The sequence below is a fragment of the Cuculus canorus genome, chromosome 21 (genome assembly GCF_017976375.1).
Source record: "Cuculus canorus isolate bCucCan1 chromosome 21, bCucCan1.pri, whole genome shotgun sequence".
NCBI classification, from domain to species: domain Eukaryota; kingdom Metazoa; phylum Chordata; class Aves; order Cuculiformes; family Cuculidae; genus Cuculus; species Cuculus canorus.
In genome coordinates this window covers 7765003-7785141 of record NC_071421.1, presented here as the reverse complement: position 1 = coordinate 7785141, position 20139 = coordinate 7765003, and the positions used below count along the sequence as shown (strand labels likewise).

Below are 20139 nucleotides of genomic sequence, written 5' to 3'. Positions count from 1 at the left end.
GCTCCAAGCCCCATCCAACCTGGCCTGGAACCCCTTCAGGGATGGGGCAGCCACCACTGCTCTGGGCAACCTGGGCCAGGGCCTGCCCACCCTCACAGGAGAACATTTCTCCCTAAGATCTCATCTCAATCTCCCCTCTTGCAGCTCAAAACCATTCCCCTCGTCCTCTCCCTGCTCTCCCTGATCCAGAGCCCCTCCCCAGCTTTCCTGGAGCCCCCCTCAGCCCAGGAAGCAGCTCTAAGGTCTCCCAGAGCCTTCTCTTCTCCAGGCTGAACAACCCCAACTCTCTCAGCCTGTCCTCATACAGGAGGTGCTCCAGACCCTGGATCATCTCCATGGCCTCCTCTGGACTCGTTCCAGAAGATCCATCTTGTGGGCTGCATGTCCGTGTCTTGCCCCTGGCTGTCACTGGTGGCAGGGGACGCTCACAGAGCAGAGATGCTGTTGGAGAGCAGTCCTTGGTGAGGCCCCCTTGGCTTGTGGGGAGGGTCTGAGCTCTCTCCTGCCTGGCTTCTTTGAAACCTTCCAGCGAGTCGCAGGGACCCGGTTACAGTGGCATCGACCGAGTGTGGTTCCCTGTTGCAAGTGGGAACAGTTTCCCCCCAAAGCCTAGTAAACATATTGTGATAGTCCAGAGCTTCATTTGCGTCACCAGCTCCTTTTCCAGCTGGCATTTGTGTCTGGAGCTCTCAAAGCACTCATTTCAACCCCCTCCTCTGTCAGCAGTTGGTGGCTTTGTTGGCAATCCACAGGTGTCCCTCCCGGCTCGGCTGCCTGCAAGAGCACAGGGAAAAGGCATTGGATGCATGGTTTGGGTTTCTTCCTCTCCATACTGGGTGCCCACAGAGCCCATTAAAGCTCTCGACATGTTGCGAGTGCTCCTTGTGCTTCAAAGTCGAGCCCATTTCCATGGAGGAGCACACGGTGGAAGAGCTGGTGGAGCGCATTGGCAGCGACTTTTCCCACGCACGTGGCTCCATCACATTTCAAATAACGGATCCTTTGCATGCAAAGGGTCGTGGGGGTTCCAGTTAACCAGAGATCCCGGAGCGGACCAGCGTAACGCACTTCAGCCCTGGGGAAACTGAGGCAGGAGCTGGGCGAGCGTCAGTGCTGTGGGTGTATTGAGGGAAGAGAGGGCCCACCAGCCCACCTGGAGCTCTGCAGCCTTGGCCACTCAAGGTGGACTCGGTGGTGATACTGAGCGCCGCTCGCGCTGGTGGACACAGAAACATGTCGTTGGGAGGCTTTGGCTGAGGGACACCCAAACCATCTTCAGCGAAGGCTGCAGAGCACTGGTGGCCCTGGTGCACGCTCGGTTCTCTGGCAGCCACCAGCCTCAGCGCCTCGTGCGGGAATCACCCGGGCATGTCCTACTTTGGGCACTGAAATAGGGTCTTTTATCCATGTGGAAGCAGGTCCTGGTGTACAAGGAGGCCCTGCGCAGACATTTAGGTGGGAAAAGGAGGTCCTGGGGGGGACGTTTTGGGGCAAAAGGAGATCCTGGGGGGGATGTTTTTGGGGAAAAGGAGATCCTTGGGGAGAGGGGGTGTTTTTGGGGAAAAGGAGATCCTGGAAGGACGTTTTGGTGGAAAAAAGAGATCACGGAGGGGACTTTTTTTGGGGAAAAGGTGATCCTGGGAGGATGTTTTGGTGAAAAAGGAGATCTTGGGGGGATGTTTTGGTCGAAAAGGAGATCCTGGGGGGGCGTTTAGGTGGGAAAGGAGATCTTGGAGGGGACGTTTTGGTCGAAAAGGAGATCCTGGGGGGAAATATAGGCGGGAAATGGAGATACTGGGGGGCCGTTTTGTGGGAGAAGGCACACCCCCCCCCCCCCGCAGGGGGAGCAGAGGGCGGGGCGGGAAGCGCGGGGACTGCGCGTGCGCAGGGGCGCGAGGCGGGGGTGGGGGGTGGGTGGGAGAGCGGGGAGTGCGCCTGCGCGGGACGGGGGACTCGAGAGGGCGCGAGGCGGCGGGGGGAAGGGGTAGCACGGAGTGCGCGTGCGCTTGCGCAGGGCGGTGGGGGGGGTAGTAGGGACCGCGCGTGCGCAGCGCGACGGGTCTCGAGGCGGTGGGGCGGGGGGTCTTAGGGAGTACGCGTGCGCGGGGCGCGAGGCCGTGGGGGGGCGGTAGTAGGGACTACGCGTGCGCGGGGCGGCGGGGCGCGAGGCGGCGGAGGGGGGGCAGTATCGGTTGCGCGTGCGCAGGGCGCGAGGCGCGCGCGGCGGGGGGGGGGGGGCAGGGACCGCGCGTGCGCGGGGCGGCGGGTGCCGGGGGTGTCGGCGCGGCCGGTCGGGTGGAGCGCGGCCCCCCCCGGGGGATGGTGCGGGCCGGCGGCGCGGGGGGGGGCGGCGCGCGGCGCTGAGCGGCGGCGGCGGGGCCGGAGCCGGAGCGGCAGGGACAGCATGGTCCGAGAAACCAGGCACCTCTGGGTGGGCAACCTGCCCGAGAACGTGCGCGAGGAGAAGATCATCGAGCACTTCAAACGGTGAGCGCGCCGGGAACGCGGCCTTCGCCGGGGCACGGGGGGGTTCGCCTTTTGCTCTCCCGTGTCTCCTCCCCCCCGATTCTCGAAAACCGCGGGATTCCAGGGAAAAACCGCGCTGCCCTGTGGAGTTTCAGCGCTTTTCGCCGTTTCTCATATTTCCCTCCGCGCGGGTCTGGGGGATCCCGCAGCCCAGAATCGCAGGGAAAAACCGCGCTGCCTCCCGCCGCCGCCGCGCCTCAGTCCGTTCAGAGTTTTAGTGTTTTACTCCTTTTATTCTCCCGTTTTCTTGTGCTCCGCGAGGGTCCCCCCAGCCCCGGGGGAACCGCAGCTGCGATCCCGATTGCCCAAAATCAGAGGAATCTGGGGGAAAACCACACCGGAGCGCTGCCTCCCCGCCGCTGCGCCGTTCTCGCTACTCGGCGTTTGGAGTTTTATCCTTTTAACCGCCGTGTTTCCCTCCGTACCCGTTCCCTCCGTATCCCCCCATTCCCGAGGAACCGGAGCTGTGACCGTGATTCCCCGAAAACACTGAATCCGGGGGAAAAAAACACCCCGGCCCTGCTGCCTCCCCGCCGCTGCTTTGGTTTTATCGCTCATCGTTTGGAGTTTTAGCGGTTTTTTGCCTTTTATCCCCCGTTTTTCTTGCGTTCCCTTCCCCGGGGAACCGTAGCTGCGATCGTGACTCCTGAAAATCACAAGAATCCGGGGGAAAAAGCGCCCCGGCCGGGCTCCTCCGTGCATTGTTTGGGTGTTTTCCTCGCAGGGATCAATCCTGCTCCTAAGGAAGTGGTGGCTCTTCGCACGGTTGTGTGTTTTTTTTTCCCCTTTCCCTTCGTCTTTTCGTGCGAGGGGGAGGAGGAGGAGGCTGCTGCTCCCCCGCCGCCTCAGCGACACCTTTTTCCTCGGGAAATGCTCTCGCTCGAAGTTGATGCCGCGCTGGAAATGGGTTTTTTTTAGAGAAAACGAAGCCCAGCGTGGCTGCTCAGCTCACGGGTGGTTCACCTCCCCCTCAAAACAGAGATTGCGAAGCTTCCTTTAATCTTCCAGCGTTGGAAAAATATCGGAGCGTCCTTAATAATGAGTCACCATGGGAAAAATAGATGTGACAGTGGGGGGGGGCAGAAGGTCCCCACCACCTGGGCTGGGGGTTCGGGGGGCTCGTTCATCTCTCGGAGCTGCGGCAGCAGAGCCCGGGCTGGGCTGCACTCAGGAATTGCCCTGGTTTAATTCACCTTCTCTGTTTATTCCCATCAGGTTTAATTCACCTTCACTGTTTATTTCCCTCAGATTTAATTCACGGTCACCGTTTCTTTCCCTCGTATTTAATTCACCTTCACTGTTTCTTTCCCCCCTGGTTTGTTTGCTGTTTCCCCCTGCCTCCTCCCCGGTTTAATTCTCCTTCGCCGTTTCCTTCCCTCCTTGGCTTAATTCACCTTCGCTGTTTGTTTTTCCGCTCGCCAAGCCCGGAATCACTGCTCCATCCTTGGCTCTGTTTGGGGCTCCCTCTTGTCCCCCCATCCCGGTGTCGTGACCCAGTGCCGCAGGGAGGCAGGACCGGGGAGTTGTTTGTGTAATTCCAGGCATAGCTGGTTGAAGGAATAGGCACTCAGAAGTGGAAAATTGACATTCCTGGGTCTTATTTTGCCTTGTCCTCCTCCTTTTGTGAAATGTATTAAAGCAGGGAAAAAGTTGCTATGGTGCTGTTGCTTGGAGATGGATGGGAAAAAATGGCAGGCGTGGAATCGTTAATGACCTTTTTTCGGTTGTTTTTACCTTCCTGAGTTTTCATCAGAGGTTTGGGAAGGAGATTCCCCCCGTCACGCTGTGATCGCTGCCTGTTCCCCAGCCCCAGTCTTTACCCGGGATTGGCGTGTTTGGATGAGGCTGGTCCCACACCAGTAAACACGGCTCCGAAACACCCGTCTGTGGGTGCGAACGTGCGGCGGAAGGGACCGTCGTGGGTGTCGGTGGAGGGTTTGGGGCTGGGTTGTGTAGGTGCCGTAGGTGGACAATGGAGCGAGGTTTCCTTTGTATGCGGTGGGAGCCTGGGGGAAGGGACACGGGGATTGTGCAGCGTGGTGGCCGAATCCACGGGGAAAGCGGCTGCCTGGGCACTGAGGTGGGATGTGGAAAGCTCCCTCCACGGAAAGGAGAGTTTAGTTTGGAGAGAAAGTCTTTTCAGATGGAGCTGGGCTTGGTGAAACCCAGTTCCCACCCATCCCCCAGCCTGGAAGAGGGCGAAGAGTGAGTGGAGACGCTGAGCTGCGGCGTGGGGGAGAGACTGGGGAATATCCCTGCGGATCTCGGCTCCGAGGGCTGGGAATGCTGTCACCCCTCAATCTGCTGTGCTCCAAGCGTGTGTTTTTCCACTTGGGAAACGCTGCCATTTCCACATTAAAGCCGGTGTGCAAGCAATCCTGCCAGCACTGTCCCTGCTAGGGGCAAGTTTGGGGAACAACCATTTTGTTTTGAAGGAGCAGAAATGCCAGGAAGGCTCCGAAACTGTAAAATTAGGCAGCCGTGCTGGATACGAGGTGTCTCCCTCCCCCTCCGGTTAACTGATTACGTGGGAACCTCACTGGGGATTGCAGCTTCCGCAGAATTCTTCCAAGGGAGGAATTCAGAAACAGTAGGGTTTGTTTTTTTGCAGAAACGATAGGTTTTTTTGTGGAATGCTCCTGGTTGGTTTTGTTCAGGGTGAACTGAAATAACGCTTCCGAGTTCTCTCAGATTAGGGAATGCTGGATCTGGCTTCTGTGAGCACTGCTTTTTTTTTTTCTCTAAAAGCCCTTTTTTCAATCTATTGTCTTGATATTAAAGGGAGTTACAAAAGAATGGAGTTTGTGTTCATTTTCACAAGTTGCGTTTGTCCGAGCTCTCTGATTTGTACCCAGACCCTCCCAATTTAAAAACTTCTTCCTACTGTGCTGTATTTTCTTTCAACTGAGCAATTAAGGCATTCCCGGATATGAAAGTAGTCTGTACCAGGGTTGGAGATCGGCCGTTAAGATGGAATAAGCAGCGAATCCGTGTTAGGCTGTGGGAGAGGAGAGCTCAGCGCTCGGGGAAGCGGTGGTAGTGATCATTTGGGTTCACCTAATTAATGCTGTCTTGACTAGCAGAGAAAAAGTCATTCCCCATCATTGGAACAGATGCTCGGCAGCTTGCAGAACAAGGCGACTAAATATAGTAACAGTGTCCCCGGCGCAAGGGCTGGCCTGCCATGGGTTTTCTCCTCCTTGTGCTTTCTTCCAGTTAACGGGAAGAGCGTGGCTTTGTCCCTTTATTGGTGCTTTAAAGGGCAAGGGGGATAAAAGCCTCTTAATTATGAGCCGTGCGGCTTCGGTGTGCTGCCTCCTCTTTTGAGAGGAATTCAGACATTCAGAGAGGCAGCCAAGTCTGGGAGAAGGCCTGGTTTTCAGTAACCAAACATGTTCCTTTAAAATTCTTGGGAATAAATTGCAGATCGGAGCAGTTTCAGAGAAAATAAATAGTGGTTCAGGTTTCTGTTGGGAAAAGGTGTTTTTCTGGCTTCAGCGTGTTTTCTGGTTTGAGGAGATGTGCTGGGTACCTTCTGGAGAAGAGGTCTGTGTTTGAACACAGCTCTGAGGAACCGCTCTGTGAAGAACCGGCAATGTTTTCAATAACTTGTAGAAAGTATTCAGTCAGTTCACAAGCAAATGTTTTGTCTTGATGGCTGCGAGTACAAAATCCCCGTGGGCTCTGCTCGGCGCAGCATCGCCGTGGAGTGCAGTGGGGTGGAGGCGTTCGGGTGGGCTCTAGGGTAGATCGTGCGTGGGCAGAGCGGGGAGGGGTGCAGAGGCCCTCCGTGCCTGCTCAGGGTGACAGCTGCTAGGACAGCATCGCTCCGGAGCATGTTCCCATGTCTGGCACCGGCAGGTCTTGCAGGGCCTTTCCACGGAAACAGGCTTGAGTCGGAAGTAGCAGTGCTCTGGTTCTTGTAGTAAAGTGTGTTCCCAAGCTTTTATTGCTCATGATCAAGTAATAGCGCTTAGATATCGCGTGGGATGTAAACGCACGAGTGGCTGTACTGAATCAGAGAGATCTCTGTCCAGATGTGTGTTTATTTTGGGAAAATACAGAAGTGAGGCAACAGGATGAACTAGTCCTGTTGCCTTCCTCAATTCACATCACTTTTAAGTCTCAGTATTTCCACAGATGAGGTCCTGGCCTTTTTAGTTCAGAGGCTTTGAAGGGAGGGAGAACATAATATTCATGCCCATGCTTTGCCGAAGTGATATCTGGAACATTGGGCAGTGTCTAAGTTGTTTGTGCTGCGTTTTACGCATCTCCAGTGAGGTAATTTTAGTTCATAGAATCATAGATGGTGGGAGAACATGTGGTTGGGAGATTAGGGCAAGGGGATTAAATTAGCTGCCCAGAATCAGAAGGGAAGGAAAGGTGTGTGAAGCATGAGACAAGTCCTGCTTGAGTCTAGGTTGGCCCTAGTGAAAGTTGGCCTTGCGGTGGAGTAGGTTCATCAGACTTGTGGCTCACTCAGGGGTTGGTGCTGCTTCTGGGGGTGGCTTGGTCTTTGCTTTTGGTTGGATTGCCTTTAATAATTCTGTTCCTAATGCTGGCTCACCAAGCACCATAAGGCAGCCCAGGCATCGCCCCTGTGCTGTGCAGCGGGTGTTAACGGGGCAGCTTTGTCTGCAGCTGCCTACTTCACTGTGCGGGTGGGGAGGCCCTGGCCCAGAGCAGTGGTGGCTGCCCCATCCCTGGAGGGGTTTCAGGCCAGGTTGGATGGAGCTTGGAGCCCCTGAGCCAGTAAGAGGTGTTCCTGCCCATGGCAGGGGTTGGGACTGGATGGGCTTTGTGGTTCCTTCTAACCCAAACCATTCTGTGATTCTTCTCCCAAGACTGAGTCACACTGAGGATGGCTCCTCAGCAGTTTAACACTCATGAATGCTCCAGCTGCTCCAGACTCTGCTCCTTGCACATTTGCGGTGGCAGCTTGTTGACTCCGTGCTGGCCGAGGAAATGCCTGTGTAATTATTTCAAAGAAACTTAATGAAAAGCCACAAAGAGTGTGGATTTGGACTAAACTGCTGTGAGGTGGTTTTATACGCTGAGCCGCATTAGAAAGATAAGTTGGTGTCACTGGGTTATGGAACTGTCATCTGCTGAGCCTTTCTGATGGTGTTTCTTCTCTGAAGTTTCTTCGAAGGTCCTGGCCGTGTGTGTTTGTGATTTGATGGGAGCAGCTTCTGTTGTTGTTGAGCCACTCCAAAGTGACGTTGCCTTCTGGTATTTCTTGTCCTTGCCCTGAATCCCTTTGGTACAATGGCAAAGTAATCGTAGCGCCCTGTCTTGCAGTCTGCACAGAAGCAGACTCGCATGTTGAGAACTTCCTAGTCCTTGCGAGGCTTACGCAGACATTAAATCTATTCATCAAGTTAGAACAGCGGATGAGAAAAGGATTGAATTTGTTTTGATAGCCTCATTGAGTGCTTTTTTGCCCTCCTTGATTTTCCTAGGGCAGAAAGTCATGGCACGCTCTGCAGCGAATGACCTTATTGCCATCTTAAGGTGTGTCCAAAATTAGGTCCTTGTTTTCGCTGAGGGTGAGAGGTGCTAGCTGGCTTTTCATCCTTTTTAGGGACATAATTACCCAAATGAGGAGAGGGCAGGTGGCAGATGTAGGACAAATTGTAAGTCAGGATGGACCTAGGGCTCCTTGGGAGCCTGGTTTTCAAGAGCTGATGTTGCAACTGCAGGCTGTCTTGCTGGTGCAGTGGTTTCACACTGTTGTCGTGTTGTGGAAAAGAGGAGGAGAAGCCTTCGGTATGTGGAGAAGCAGCTGAGAAATAACAAATATCAAACCAAAGTCGTCTTGAAGGTGTTAGGGAAGGGGTAGAACCGAGTGTCCACCTCTCAGCTGGTTTTGAGACTGCTAGAGGTTTCGGGAGAGGTGCTGGCAAAGAGGGTGTAAGCAGGGTGGATGTGTTCCGGTTTTGGTAGCTACCAAAAATAAGCGCTTGTGAGACGTTTTTGATTGTGTTTTTTTTACTAGGTTCAGTGAATTTGCTGAGGTCTGAGAATGCCCCAAAACCGAAGATGGCAAGGGCAAACATTCCTTAACAATGAGCTGAGGAATAAACTAGAAAATACGATTACTCTCCATAATAAGATTGTGAGTTTAGCTGCATCTTCGGCATGCTGAGTTAGATACCTTGTGGGAGGATGATGAGCCTGAAGATGGACATTCATGGTGTACAATCTGCCTCACGGCTCACCTTTGCTGAGCCTGTGGTGGTGTGAGGACTGAAGACTTAAGGAAAATCAGACAAAAGCTGCTTTTTTCTGTTACCCGAGCTAACAAGTCAGTGGTGTTTTCCACCCGGTGAACTTAGGCGCTGGGGTTTCTCCTTTCTTTTTGCCTGGTAAGAGCGGCAGCTCTGGTCTCCTCATCTGAGAGACGTTTCCACTGCTGTTCTGCAGGAATACGTTAAGATGTGATGAAGGCTTCTGTACGGTGACTAAAACACAGCAACCACCGTGGTTTCTGCATTTCCATAGTTATTGTTTAACCTGCTAACACTGCGTAATCATCCCGTGTGATCTGTAGAATCCTGCATGTGGAGATAACGTCCTTTAATAACAGAACAAATGTCGTTACAGGCTTCTCATAAGTATGCTGGGCTATATTCCAGGGCCTGCTGCAGCCTGATCTGCCAGCAGGGTGGATTGGACATGCAGGCGGTGTCTCTGAATTCTGTTGAAGCAACCTCCTTCCCCAGACAGGTTTTTTGGAGGCGTATCCCATAGTGTTGCGTGTGCCTGGCTCTGTGCTGTACTTTGTATATTCCTGCCTTGTCCGAGGTCCAAATGTTCATGGTGACTTGGGTGACACCATGACAGAAGTCGGATGTGAAAGGCCCATCAATTTTCCGCTCAGACAGACTAATCATGGGAGAAGAGCAGCAGGCTCTTAATGACTGGTTTCTGTTTAAAGACTCAGGCATCTTTTAAGAACAAAAGGGAGCTTTTTTTTTCTTCCTTTCTCTTCTTTTTAATTAAGCTCAGCAACTTAAAATTGAAAGCACTTTTTTTTTGAACACACTCATATCTGAAGCACAAGCTTCCAAATGTGATGAGAATGCCCTGAATGTGCCCTCATCTCAGCCTGGAAAAGCCAGATGAGTCTCAAAGGACTGTGAGTAGATGGTGTGCCCCGCTGCCTGCTGGATGCCCATTGTGCACTCTGCAGATGGAGACTGTGCTAACCTGAGTGTGTGTTCCTCTTGGACATCCCTTTGCCCAAACAGGAGAGCTTGCTTGTCTTTTGTTAGTCCTGATTTGGTAGGAAATTCCAGCAGTGTTCAATCCACGTTGTTGTCATGAAGGCAATGAGGTAACAAGTCTGATTGGGTTTGAAATGATCTTTTAGCTCAAAAAAAGCTCAGCTTGCAAGTTATTTTTTTCAGCAACTGTGAATCGCCTTCAGTTCTTCTCCAGGTACAAACCCGAGCCAGTTGTGTTTTCTGTCCGTGCAATTCGTCAACAGTAACTGAATATCCCTGTCACAGATTTCCCCAACTACGGTGGACGCGTCTTCCGCGAGCTGCTCGCTGCTTCCGCACAGCACAAAGCACCGAGTGGTGGTCCATCTGCTCCGGCCGCTGGTGTGAATGCCTCCCGTCCTCACCAACAGTCAGCACTGCCAAAAGCGCACAGAGGCTTATTTAGTGTTCCCTCTTTCGGCTCCCTGGCAGCTGCAGGTGACCGGTAACTGTCAACAGGGCAAAATAAGAAAAATAAATTGCCAAGTTGTGTGTTTAAAGCAGTTGTCTTTGGAGGACAAGAGCCTTCCGGCCTCATTAGCATCCTGACTGTGTGGAGAATAAAGGCTCAGGATGGATAAGTATCTCCCTTGTAAACGTAATCAACATCTGATTTGATTTCGGGGATCTGTGCTTGTGCGTGTGAGACGGCTCTGGGAAAGGCAGCTGGATGCGCATCTGGGGCACTAGTGATCCACGCAGAACCCTCGTTGTCATCGTAGCCCAAGCGAACATTTGGTCTTTTCTTCACTTCAAACCAACTTCTTGGAAGTATCTGTGGCAGGGAAGCTGTGCTATATTTGAAAAATAACCGCGGTGTTGGCGGTGATGTTGTAGATGATCCACTGGTTGCAGTATGGCAAGATACGCCATGCTTTGTCCTCAGTGCTGCTCAGGAAGGCTCAGAGCGGTGGTCCATCCGTTCTCCTGACGGCTCATGCTCTTGCCTAGCTACTGTCAGACTGATTCTGGAAAACAAGCATTTAAAAGTGAAGCTGCTCACCAAAATGGCATAGAACTAGAAAGCAGCCATCCTCGTGGTTCCAGCGATGTTCCCAGCTGTGTGGTAGGGTGGTGTGTCTGCTGTCCCCCCACACCGCAGGAGAGCCCTGTAGGTCTGGTGGTGACCATGCGCTTCGAGGTCAGGCTCTGCCAAGTGCCTGCAAATAGCAAGGCCCCGGCTCGGTCAGCTGGCAGATCTGTGGTGAGGAACGTCGCCACCACTGCCTTGACGTTCACGCCAGCCTGTTTTCAGCTCGACTTAGCAAAACCTCGATTCTGAGTGGCATCAAAAGAAAATCCATTAAACTGACTGGCTGAGGAGCTCAGCTGTGGGAAGCTCTCCTCTCTGGCCCATAGAGAAGCACCCGGAGTGCAGGCAGTCGCTGCGCAGAACTCCGAGTGCATGCCTGGCTCTCACTGGGTGCTCGGCAGAGGGGAATGTTGGTTTCCTTGGGCTGAGACCTGGCTCGTGCCAGGTGCTGCGCTGCCAGCTGGGTTAGTCACGACAACAAGCACTTTCTCCAAGGTGATGGCAGTGGTGAGTCAGGAACCAAAGAAACAACATCAGCAGGTCTGTGTTTGGGTGACTGGCCAGCTTAAACACTGGGCGTCACGGAGCAGCCTGGGTTGGCCGGGAACCGACTTTTTTCCTGCTTGGTTTCAAGATCATCCCCTTTGAGGAGTAGGTGAGGTTTTGGGGCTGTGACTTGGATGAGTATGTTGATTCGGAATGAATTTCAAGCTGTCCAGCCTGTTGGCTGAATTGCAGCCGGTCAGTCCTTCTAACTGAGCTGTGGCTCAAGAGGGAAAAGCCATCCTGTCACTTGGAGTGGTTGAAGAGGTGGATAAACTTCATTTTCCTCTTAAGCACCATCTGGGAACTGTACAAAACTTTGGAGAAGAGATTATAAAGTTTGCGTTTGACTGGAAACGCCAAGTTGACTGGAAACTGGAGCGCCAAGAAGCCTTGAGATGACACGTATTTACTAGGCTCTGCAGCATGGCAAGGAGACCATCCTGTTCTGATGCTGCATGTTCCTCCATCTGCTGCCGGATACATGGAAAGCAGAGTTCAGGGAAGCAGAACTCGTATGGGGAATTACCCTTTCATATAAGAATGCAAAACCTGATTAATCACGAGATTCCCCTGCAGTTGTGATGCAGTGCATTGTTGCAGTCGAATCCAAGCGAATCCTAAAATCAGCCACACTAAAGAAGGGGCTCGAGCAGTTCCTTTGCAGAGAACTTTTCACCACTGGTACTTTTGAAGCAAACCTGCCAATGATCCTTCAGCTGGAAGGAAAAATGCCCTGGAGATGGAACCGAGCGGCTCTGTGTCTAGCGTGTAGTAACGTGATGCCGCACATCTGCGTAGGCTGGAGGGTACAGAATCACAGCGCCTTGTGCTTGACACAACACAGCCGAGCAGGCAGAGTTTCTACCGCCTGTTGTAAGATTTCTGAGCTTCTGCTAACAGTTGTGCTTATTCTCGTTTGCTTGCAGAGCAAGGCTGATGTGATCTTGCTGTGTGTATAGATCTTCCCTAATAAATTTTGAGCCCATTAGCCGTTTTCGGCTGTGCTTCCTCGTGACAGGGCACTCGCAGTCTCGGAGACACGACGTTCCTTTGAGTTTTGTGAAAACAAGCAGTTTTAATAGAGGAGAGAGACCTGATTAGCGGCCCCATGGAGAGAAAAGCTGCAGTGAGAGTGCAGCCCTTATTAGACATTAAAGAATCCACATGGGAGAGAGGTGTTCCTGACCGTGGGAAAAGCTGCAGTGGGAACTGGCAGTTATTGGACGCTGGAGAATTCGACCTCGAGACATGCATCCATGAGAAATGAGTCTTCATTATTTCTGCTCACAAAGCTGCTTTGATTTTTTTTTAAATAAGGTATATACCAATAAAGCTCTGTTATGGATCCTTGCTGGCTTCTCCTTAATTGTGCAGAGGTGGCAGCTGGGAAAAGTTCCTTACCAACAGAGCTTCTGCCTCGTTTCTGGCTGGCTGAGGTGGCCCTGTGGAAAGGGAGCTTGTATTGCTCAGCTCTAAGATAGAAATTCTGTGCGAGGCCCTTGGTTCCAGCCGGGCCGGGATCTGCCTGCGGCCAGCTGGATGCATCGCCGGGCTCGCTGTGCGCTGCAGGTAGTGGAACTGCTGATTCAAGCAAAGATGGTAAATGCAGCCCGACTGGGTGTTGCTGAGGATAAGCTGGGGCTGCTTTTTTAATCCATAGGGCTCTGTGTCTCCTCCCGGCATCCAGAGCCTGGATTCATCTCCCCTCTGTCATCCTCGCCACGCTGAGTTGTTGCTGGGACTCTGAGCGCTGTTTCTCTCTGTGCGGGTGTCGCAGTGGAGCTGATCCGCATCTCAAGGAGCGGTTGTATCTGTAGGCAGGTTTCACATGATGTGTATGTGCTGGAACAGCTTTTCTGTGGCTAAATGGTCATGGAGGTGGCAGAAAAATCTCCTGGTATGTCAACTGTTGAAAGAAATCAGCTACCAACAGTGGCAGCTGTGAATAAGCAGTTTGAAATACTCTATTTGTTCCCTCTCTGGGGCTACGTAATAATTTGATCTGTATATTAATGCCTCAGCAGTACCCGAACAGCGACTTTGCAATAAAGACATAAATAAAATTAGCAATCGCTCTTACTTTGTGTCTTAAAATGGAGCGTTCAGCTGGGCTGGAAAGCAAGAGGCGAGTGCTTATTTCATCACGGAGTTATCTGCTGGTCTATCTGATCTGCCGGGCTGTTCAATACCAGCCTATCGCAAGCATCGGCAAATGTGCCTGTGCTAGCTTTTTTATTTCCTACTTTGTCATCTCGCGGGGAGGGATTACGAGGGTGGACAAAGCCCTGGCTTTTGGTGCGTGGCAGGACCATGTGCTGTGTCCCATAAACAAAACCCCCGTTTGTGGCCGGGGCTGGGAGATTTCCTATTGGATGCTGAAGGAAGCTGGTCTGTGTTGGAGTCACTTGGGTGGTGGGGCAGGAGGGGAGGGCAAGGAGCAGCGTGTTGAGGTTTCACCCCACTCGTGTAAGTGCTCTGAGCAAGCTCTGCAGCTGGCTCGATGGTTTCTGCCCCTCAATTGTGAGGTTTCCCTCAAGATCCTCATGGCTAGGAGGAAGGCTGCAGGGAGTTCCCTGAAGAACGCTGGTTTTCTCCCTCCCCCCCCCCAAGAGGTCGCAGAGCCAATAAACATTGCTCTGAACAGGTTTTAAAGCGTCTCAGATTGCAATCTGGAAAATTAGGGGAGCGTGGTAATTAGGGCATGTTTCTGAATCACTGCTCTCACAAGATCTGCTCTCAGCATGGCTTGAGAACCAGTGCTCTGTGTGATACGGTGGGCTTGGATTTTGCCAGGCTTTGGGAAGGTAAAGGTTCTCCAAGCCTTACGTAGTGTGGATTTACAGCTCGCTGACGAGCTTTGCTACTCCTCATCATCCGAAACGCTATCCTGGCCACTCTTATTGTTATAGGAACAGCAGTTTTGTGCCGAGAGAGGTAGAACGAGAGAGGCATTTAATGTGTTTTATTTTCATCTGTCTTCAATGCAGTGTAGCAGCTGGGCATCAGGAGAGCCAACACCATACATTGAATCTCCTCTAGAGGCTGCTGGACCTGCTCCATACGTTGCTGTCAGCCTTTGTGCCGGTGCCCTCGTCCTTGCTGTTTCTTCAGGAATTGAGAAGGGTGGGGGAATTAGAGCAGTGCTACAAATCCGTGCTGATGGGCCCTCCAGGGTCTGTGTATTAGATAAATATCCACCATGTTTTCCCCATTAACCCAAATTGCCGGTTTTCTGTTTGGGGTTATAACTGCAGCGTGGTTGTGTGAGGGATTCCGGGTGTCCTGGGTGTGTAGAGCGGGGTCTGGTGCCCTTGGGAGTGCAGGCTGCTGCCCTGGCCGCCTTTGGATCCCGCCCTCAGCACCTCGCCATCGCAGCGAGGTGTTTGTAGTAAACAGTAAACGCTGCTGTCGGTCTCCCTGCAGTGCAGCCGCCGGCGCAGACAGCGGCCCCGTGTGCGCAGCCATATTTGTCGTTCAGCATTCGAGCGATCCCTGGCCGATTCCCCGGGGTGCTGTGGCAGTCCAGCTAAGGCGAGCAGCTGTGCTTCTCGGGTGGCGGCTCCCGCACTGGTTACAGGGGATTTTAGGTGTATTTTGCAGGACTCTAGATTCTGCTTGTTGTTTCAATCAAGATACATTTGAGTTCAGTTGCAGTGCGTTCCTCCCAGCCCTGCGCACCTCTCCCTACGCTCTGTATGCAGGTTTTTCAAACACCAGTTACTGAACTTACCAGAGCTCAGACCCAGCAATGCTGTCTGTGCATTTTCAGTACCTTTTGTTTAGATTCCGTTGGTTTTGGGTGTCTGTAGGCTCTCAAATCTTCCTTCCCTGCTGGGCATGTGATGAGATTGCCAGGTTTTGAGCTGATGCTTTGCATTACTGGAAGCAGAGTGCAGTTCCCAGGAGCGATGCTGCTCGTGTCTGATGGTGGTGAAAAACTGCCTGGTTTCACTCTTGATGTGAAATTCCCTTTCTGAAAAATAAATAAAGAAATAGATCAGAACTATGCAAATATTTTTTTGTGTCTAGTACAGTGTGTCTGTGAATACAAAGAGTGGAACATACCTGAAAGGAGCCCAACAAGAAAGCTGGAGAGGGACTTTTTACAAGGGCCTGCAGTGATAGAACGAGGGGGTGGCCTGAAGTTTGAAAGGGGAAGATTTAGGTTGAGACACTAGGAAGAAATGTGGCTGCCCTGTCCTTGGAGGGGTTCCAGGCCAGGTTGGATGGGGCTTGGAGACGCTGATCCAGTGGGAGGTGTCCCTGCCCATGGCAGGGGGTGGGACTGGATGGGCTTTGAGGTCCCTTCCAACCCAAACCATTCCATGACTCTGAACACCGTGCGTAATATCCTTAGGCCAAGTGTGTTGTAAGTGTGTAGTATTCTGTGCTGTATTTTATTTACGCAGTGCTGCTGTTGTGCTCAGTTACAGCCGTGTTCCTCATGAATGCCTGTGGAAGGGCTCAGGCCCCACTGCGTTCCTGGCTGAGGAGCTACAGTGATGACTGCTGAACACCGCTTTGAATGTGGTACATGAGAGGGGCACAGCTGGTATCGTGGGCTGGTGCCTATCTCCGAGCAGGATTTCTCTGGGGTAGCTGTCCCTGTGGCAGTGTGTCCTGCTGCAGCACCCTGGGGTTTGCTGCTCTTCCAGCCTGGTGTTCTGGGTGCAACATGGATGGGAAATGGATGTGCGTATCCTTGCAGTGCACCAGTGTCTCAGGTCGTGGAAGGAATGTCCATGGTGGCAGGAGAGCCCAGACCGGATGCTGAGGGAGTTAACAGAGTCAGCAGCCTGGCTAAAAGCCGTGGAGCCAGCGATGGCCATCGAACAGAGTCAGCAGCCTGGCTAAAAGCCGTGGAGCCAGCGATGGCCATCGCCTTTGTGGTAGCTTTGTCTTTTCATGCCTGCGTTTCCCCGTGCCTGGAGCTCTGCAGAGGGAGGCAGGGCTGGGGCAGTTATGGATTGGGAGAAGCATGGCAGACAGCTGGAGAAGTATTATTCCAGGTCACATTATTTTGTTATGAAATAACAGCAGAGGCCGAGGAATGCGATTGGCCAGGAAAGCCTCCCGCTGCGCGAGCGTTTTACTGAATAATGCAGGCTGGGGCTCGTCTGGGTTATATAATAATCTGGGAGGAAGGAGCCTGAGCGCGGCACGGAAAAATCATCCCTGCTTTTCAATTGCTAAAGATAGCTGGCTTTAGTCAAAGTGAATCTGAGCGAATCCAAAACATTCACATGTCCTGCTGCATCGGGACGTCTTCTCAAATCACATTCCTAATGAGCAGTGCAGGAACGAGCTGAGGAACTGATGCCGTTGTTTTTGATCTCGCAGCGTGCCCAGCCATTAGCTGTATCTGCAGCATGGCATGGGGCCGGCATCGGCATAAACACGTGGCCGAGTTCTTGTAGACAGGGGTCCAGCTGACCCGCAGGATTTGGCCCTGATGAAAATGGTTGGGTATAAAAGGTCTCAGCAAGCTCCGGGGAGCTCAGCGAGAGGAACAGGGAGGGAATATGTGAAGTGGGATTCGTCTTGAACTAAAAGCAAATCTCCCTGATTTCAACTTGCCTTTTCCTATTGTGTATAGATCATCCTGTAAAGACCCCAACTGGTCTATAAAATATCCAGCTACCTGGTATCATTGGCTTGCGCAGTGTTTGCTGGCTGCCTTTGTCCAGTCCATCCATTGTTTAAATGATTTTGCTGGGGAATAGAAGACTGTGCAGGAAGACGAGTGTTTGCAGTAAAGATCTGAGATGAAGCGGTTCATTAGAGGTGGGAAGGCGAAGGTCCCTGTGGGGGCTGGGACAGCTCGCCCTGGGGAGGAGGGCCCCACCTGGCCCGGGGTTGGAGCAGGCTGTTTCCCAACCCAGCCATGCTGTCTGCTGCGGCCAGCGGGAATGCCGAGGAGGAGGGAGGGCTGGAGAGCCAGGGGAGCATGCCGAGCAGCCATGCCACGAGCCTAGACGTTTCAGCTGCTTGATTAGAGAAGTGCTTTGATCTACAGCGAATAAACCGATAATGCCGAAATTATGAATTCCTTTCCTTTGTCTGAAAAGCTGGATTAGCCTAGCTTGCTTTGAGCAGTGATTACCGAGCAACTTTTTTGTTTGGAAAGGGCGCTGGATCTGCGTTTCCAGCTGGGGGCTGCGATCGGGCTGTGCTGGTGGAGGGGCTCGGTGACAGAACCACTCTTGTACATCCTCGCCGTGTTTGCCTCCAGCTGAGCTGTACACCCCTCCGAAAATGCAGCCTCGTCCGCCTTGGCTGCGGTGTGTAGCCAGTGGTTAATCCACAAGGGTTGCAGGCGAGAAGAGGCACTCATAAGCCTTGTTTTCATGTGGGTCTGTGGCGCTGAGTGAACGAGCCTCTTTGTTTTCTGTTGGGTCTGCCAGCAATTGCGAAACGTGGCCTTGTTGGAACAGGCTGACGCACAGGTATAAAGATAGGAGGAAGGGTTGAGAGGAGCCACTCTGTGGATGCTACCAAAGGTCGTGGTGATGCCTCCTCTTGGCTTTTGTCCCCCCTCTTCCCAGCCCTCGGGATCCGGACAAAGGTTGCTCCTCGGATTGCGTTCGCCTCCATCTTGCCCTAACTTGCGATCCGGGTAATGAAACACAGCGTTATTGCTGCCTCTCCTCCCCCAGCCCTCCAGAAAGGATTGTTTGTTCTTGTCATGCCTCGTTCTGCTGCAGTAAACCCTGGTGATGCAGCACTGCAGAGCTCTCCTCCTCTCCCCGCGATGCGGTCCTCCTCCCGGCAGCATCTGCCAAGACGGGAGCAGCTCGGAGAGGCGCCAACGGGTGGGGCCGGGTCGGATCTCCAGACAGATTAATCTTCGCTGTGGGGGACCGGAGGATGTGTGTAATCACAGGACGGCGGTGGGGCAAGGAGAATGCAACCCTTCCTCTCTCGGCAGCTGTCCTTGAATACTCAGGGCGCTCTCCTCCTTGGTTGGCTTTCATCCCCCCCTGCTCCCTTTCTCCTCCCCCTGCCTCCCTCGCTTTCAGCAAAGGCGATTGTCACAGATTATCTGCGGCGCTTGTCCGGGGACGGTGCAGGACACCAGAGCGCGGCATACGTTGATGTAGCTGGATAACGGATGGATTAAAAGTGCTGTCACCCAGCGGGATGATTCAGGACCGGGGCCGCAGTGGAATGAGCAGGACCTTCCCCCAACCATCCCAGATGTAGGAACATAAATAAAGTAAATAATTTTTTAAATTAATAGCAACCAAAGCACACTTTTCCCAGTACAAAAATCAAGAGTTGCGTGTTTGCTTGGGTGGTTTTGTTGGTACCTGAGGAGCATTTTACATCGATGCTCTGTATCCTCTGCACTTTCTGGGCAGCCTTAGCTCGAATGTTTGAATATTTAAACACATTCCTGGGTCTTCTGCAGCAAAAGAAAAATAATTGAGGTCTGTGGGTGCGTTATAAAATCACGTGTGTGTTAGGATTTCAGAATAAGGGGATGAAAGAACTGACAGACTGGTGAGCAGGAAGCCTGTCGGAGCCCATTCTGGTGTCCCCGTCAGGCACCGCTTCATGCAAAGCAGTCTGGGGCTGCAGTCGGAGGGCAGCTCAGATCCAGGGGCTTGGGAGTAGTGCTAGGATACTTTTTCCCCCCTGCCCCCAAAGCCCATAGGGAAGCCTGGGCTTGTGTTGGCAGAGTGAGCAGTGCGCTGAAGGGACGGATGTGTTCTGAGCAGGCCCTGCTGTGACCACATCACTCGGAGCCCGTGGGTGTGGGGGTCGCAGCATGGTCCGATTCCATCTCGCTTCTGTTGGTTGTAGAGGCCGGGCTCTGAAACGCCCGGGAAAGGCTGATGCTGACTGGGGTACCTGATGGCTTTTCTTGTTTTTCATTCATGGCATGAGCATTTTTTGAAATAGGCCCTTTCCTGTTTTCCTTCCCCCCTTTTCCTCTCCTGTTTCTTCTCTCTTTACATGTGCCACATCCAATTAGGATGTTTTTTTCCTCACATTTTTTTAACACATCCTCTACTTTTCTGGTCTTTCTCAATCTTGCCTGAAGGCGAGAGAACCTTTTCCAGCCTTGAGAGAGTGCAGACTGTGAGAAACGTCTCTCCTGCAGTACCAGTCGCCATTATTTGCTACTTGCAGCTTTTAATTAGAATAAAAAGGAACCAGTGCGTTGGTTTGGTGTAGGAGGTGAGGGAGCTCCTGAGAATGAACGTCACCGTGCTGTACCCCGAGAACAACAGCAGCACGCTCTGCTCCAGAGAGCTCGGAGGCAGGAACACCCATCAGCAACGTTGCCTTTCTAGGCCTCGCTTCTGCTGACCTGAAGGATGTGCCACATACGGGGAGAAAAAGCAGAGGAAAATGGGCTCTAAATCCCACCTGGATTGCGTATAGACTACAGTGGGTGAGGTTGGGGTGAGGAGCCAGCAGTCAGCGAGGCAGGTTCTCAAATCGTATTCGGGGCTTAGGTGATGAGATGGTGAGGTGTGTGGAAAGGCACGCACAGGGCAGAGCCAGGCGCGGGTTCCGACAGCAAGTGCTCCTCAGGCGGGTGGTGGAACTGGCTTTTCCCCATGTTCATGGCTGAAAACAGCTTTTCCTGGTAGGGTCCACTTACGTCTATGCAGCCTTGTGCTGCCTTCCTGAAGAGAAAATGGCTTTGGCAATAATTCTGGATAAAGTTTACAAACATTTATTGATTTGTTTTTTATTCCTGGGTCTGTTTCCCCTGTCAGTATGTTCACAAGCCTGGGTTTTGCCTCTCCCTGC

At 52.7% G+C, this 20139-nt stretch overlaps 1 protein-coding gene across 4 annotated transcripts in view; it reads left to right on the top strand.

Annotated features, from left to right (window-relative positions):
* The first annotated feature begins 2286 nt into the window (after positions 1-2286).
* SPEN (spen family transcriptional repressor) overlaps positions 2287-20139 on the top strand; it is a 70329-nt gene continuing 52476 nt past the window's right edge. For 3 of the 4 annotated variants that reach the window (XM_054085484.1, XM_054085483.1, XM_054085482.1), the window contains exon 1: positions 2287-2487. In XM_054085484.1, the coding sequence (XP_053941459.1) occupies positions 2405-2487 (83 nt within the window). In that variant the 5' untranslated portion in view covers positions 2287-2404. The remainder of the gene's footprint in view (positions 2488-20139) is intronic. The other variant, XM_054085481.1, reaches the window with a different exon arrangement.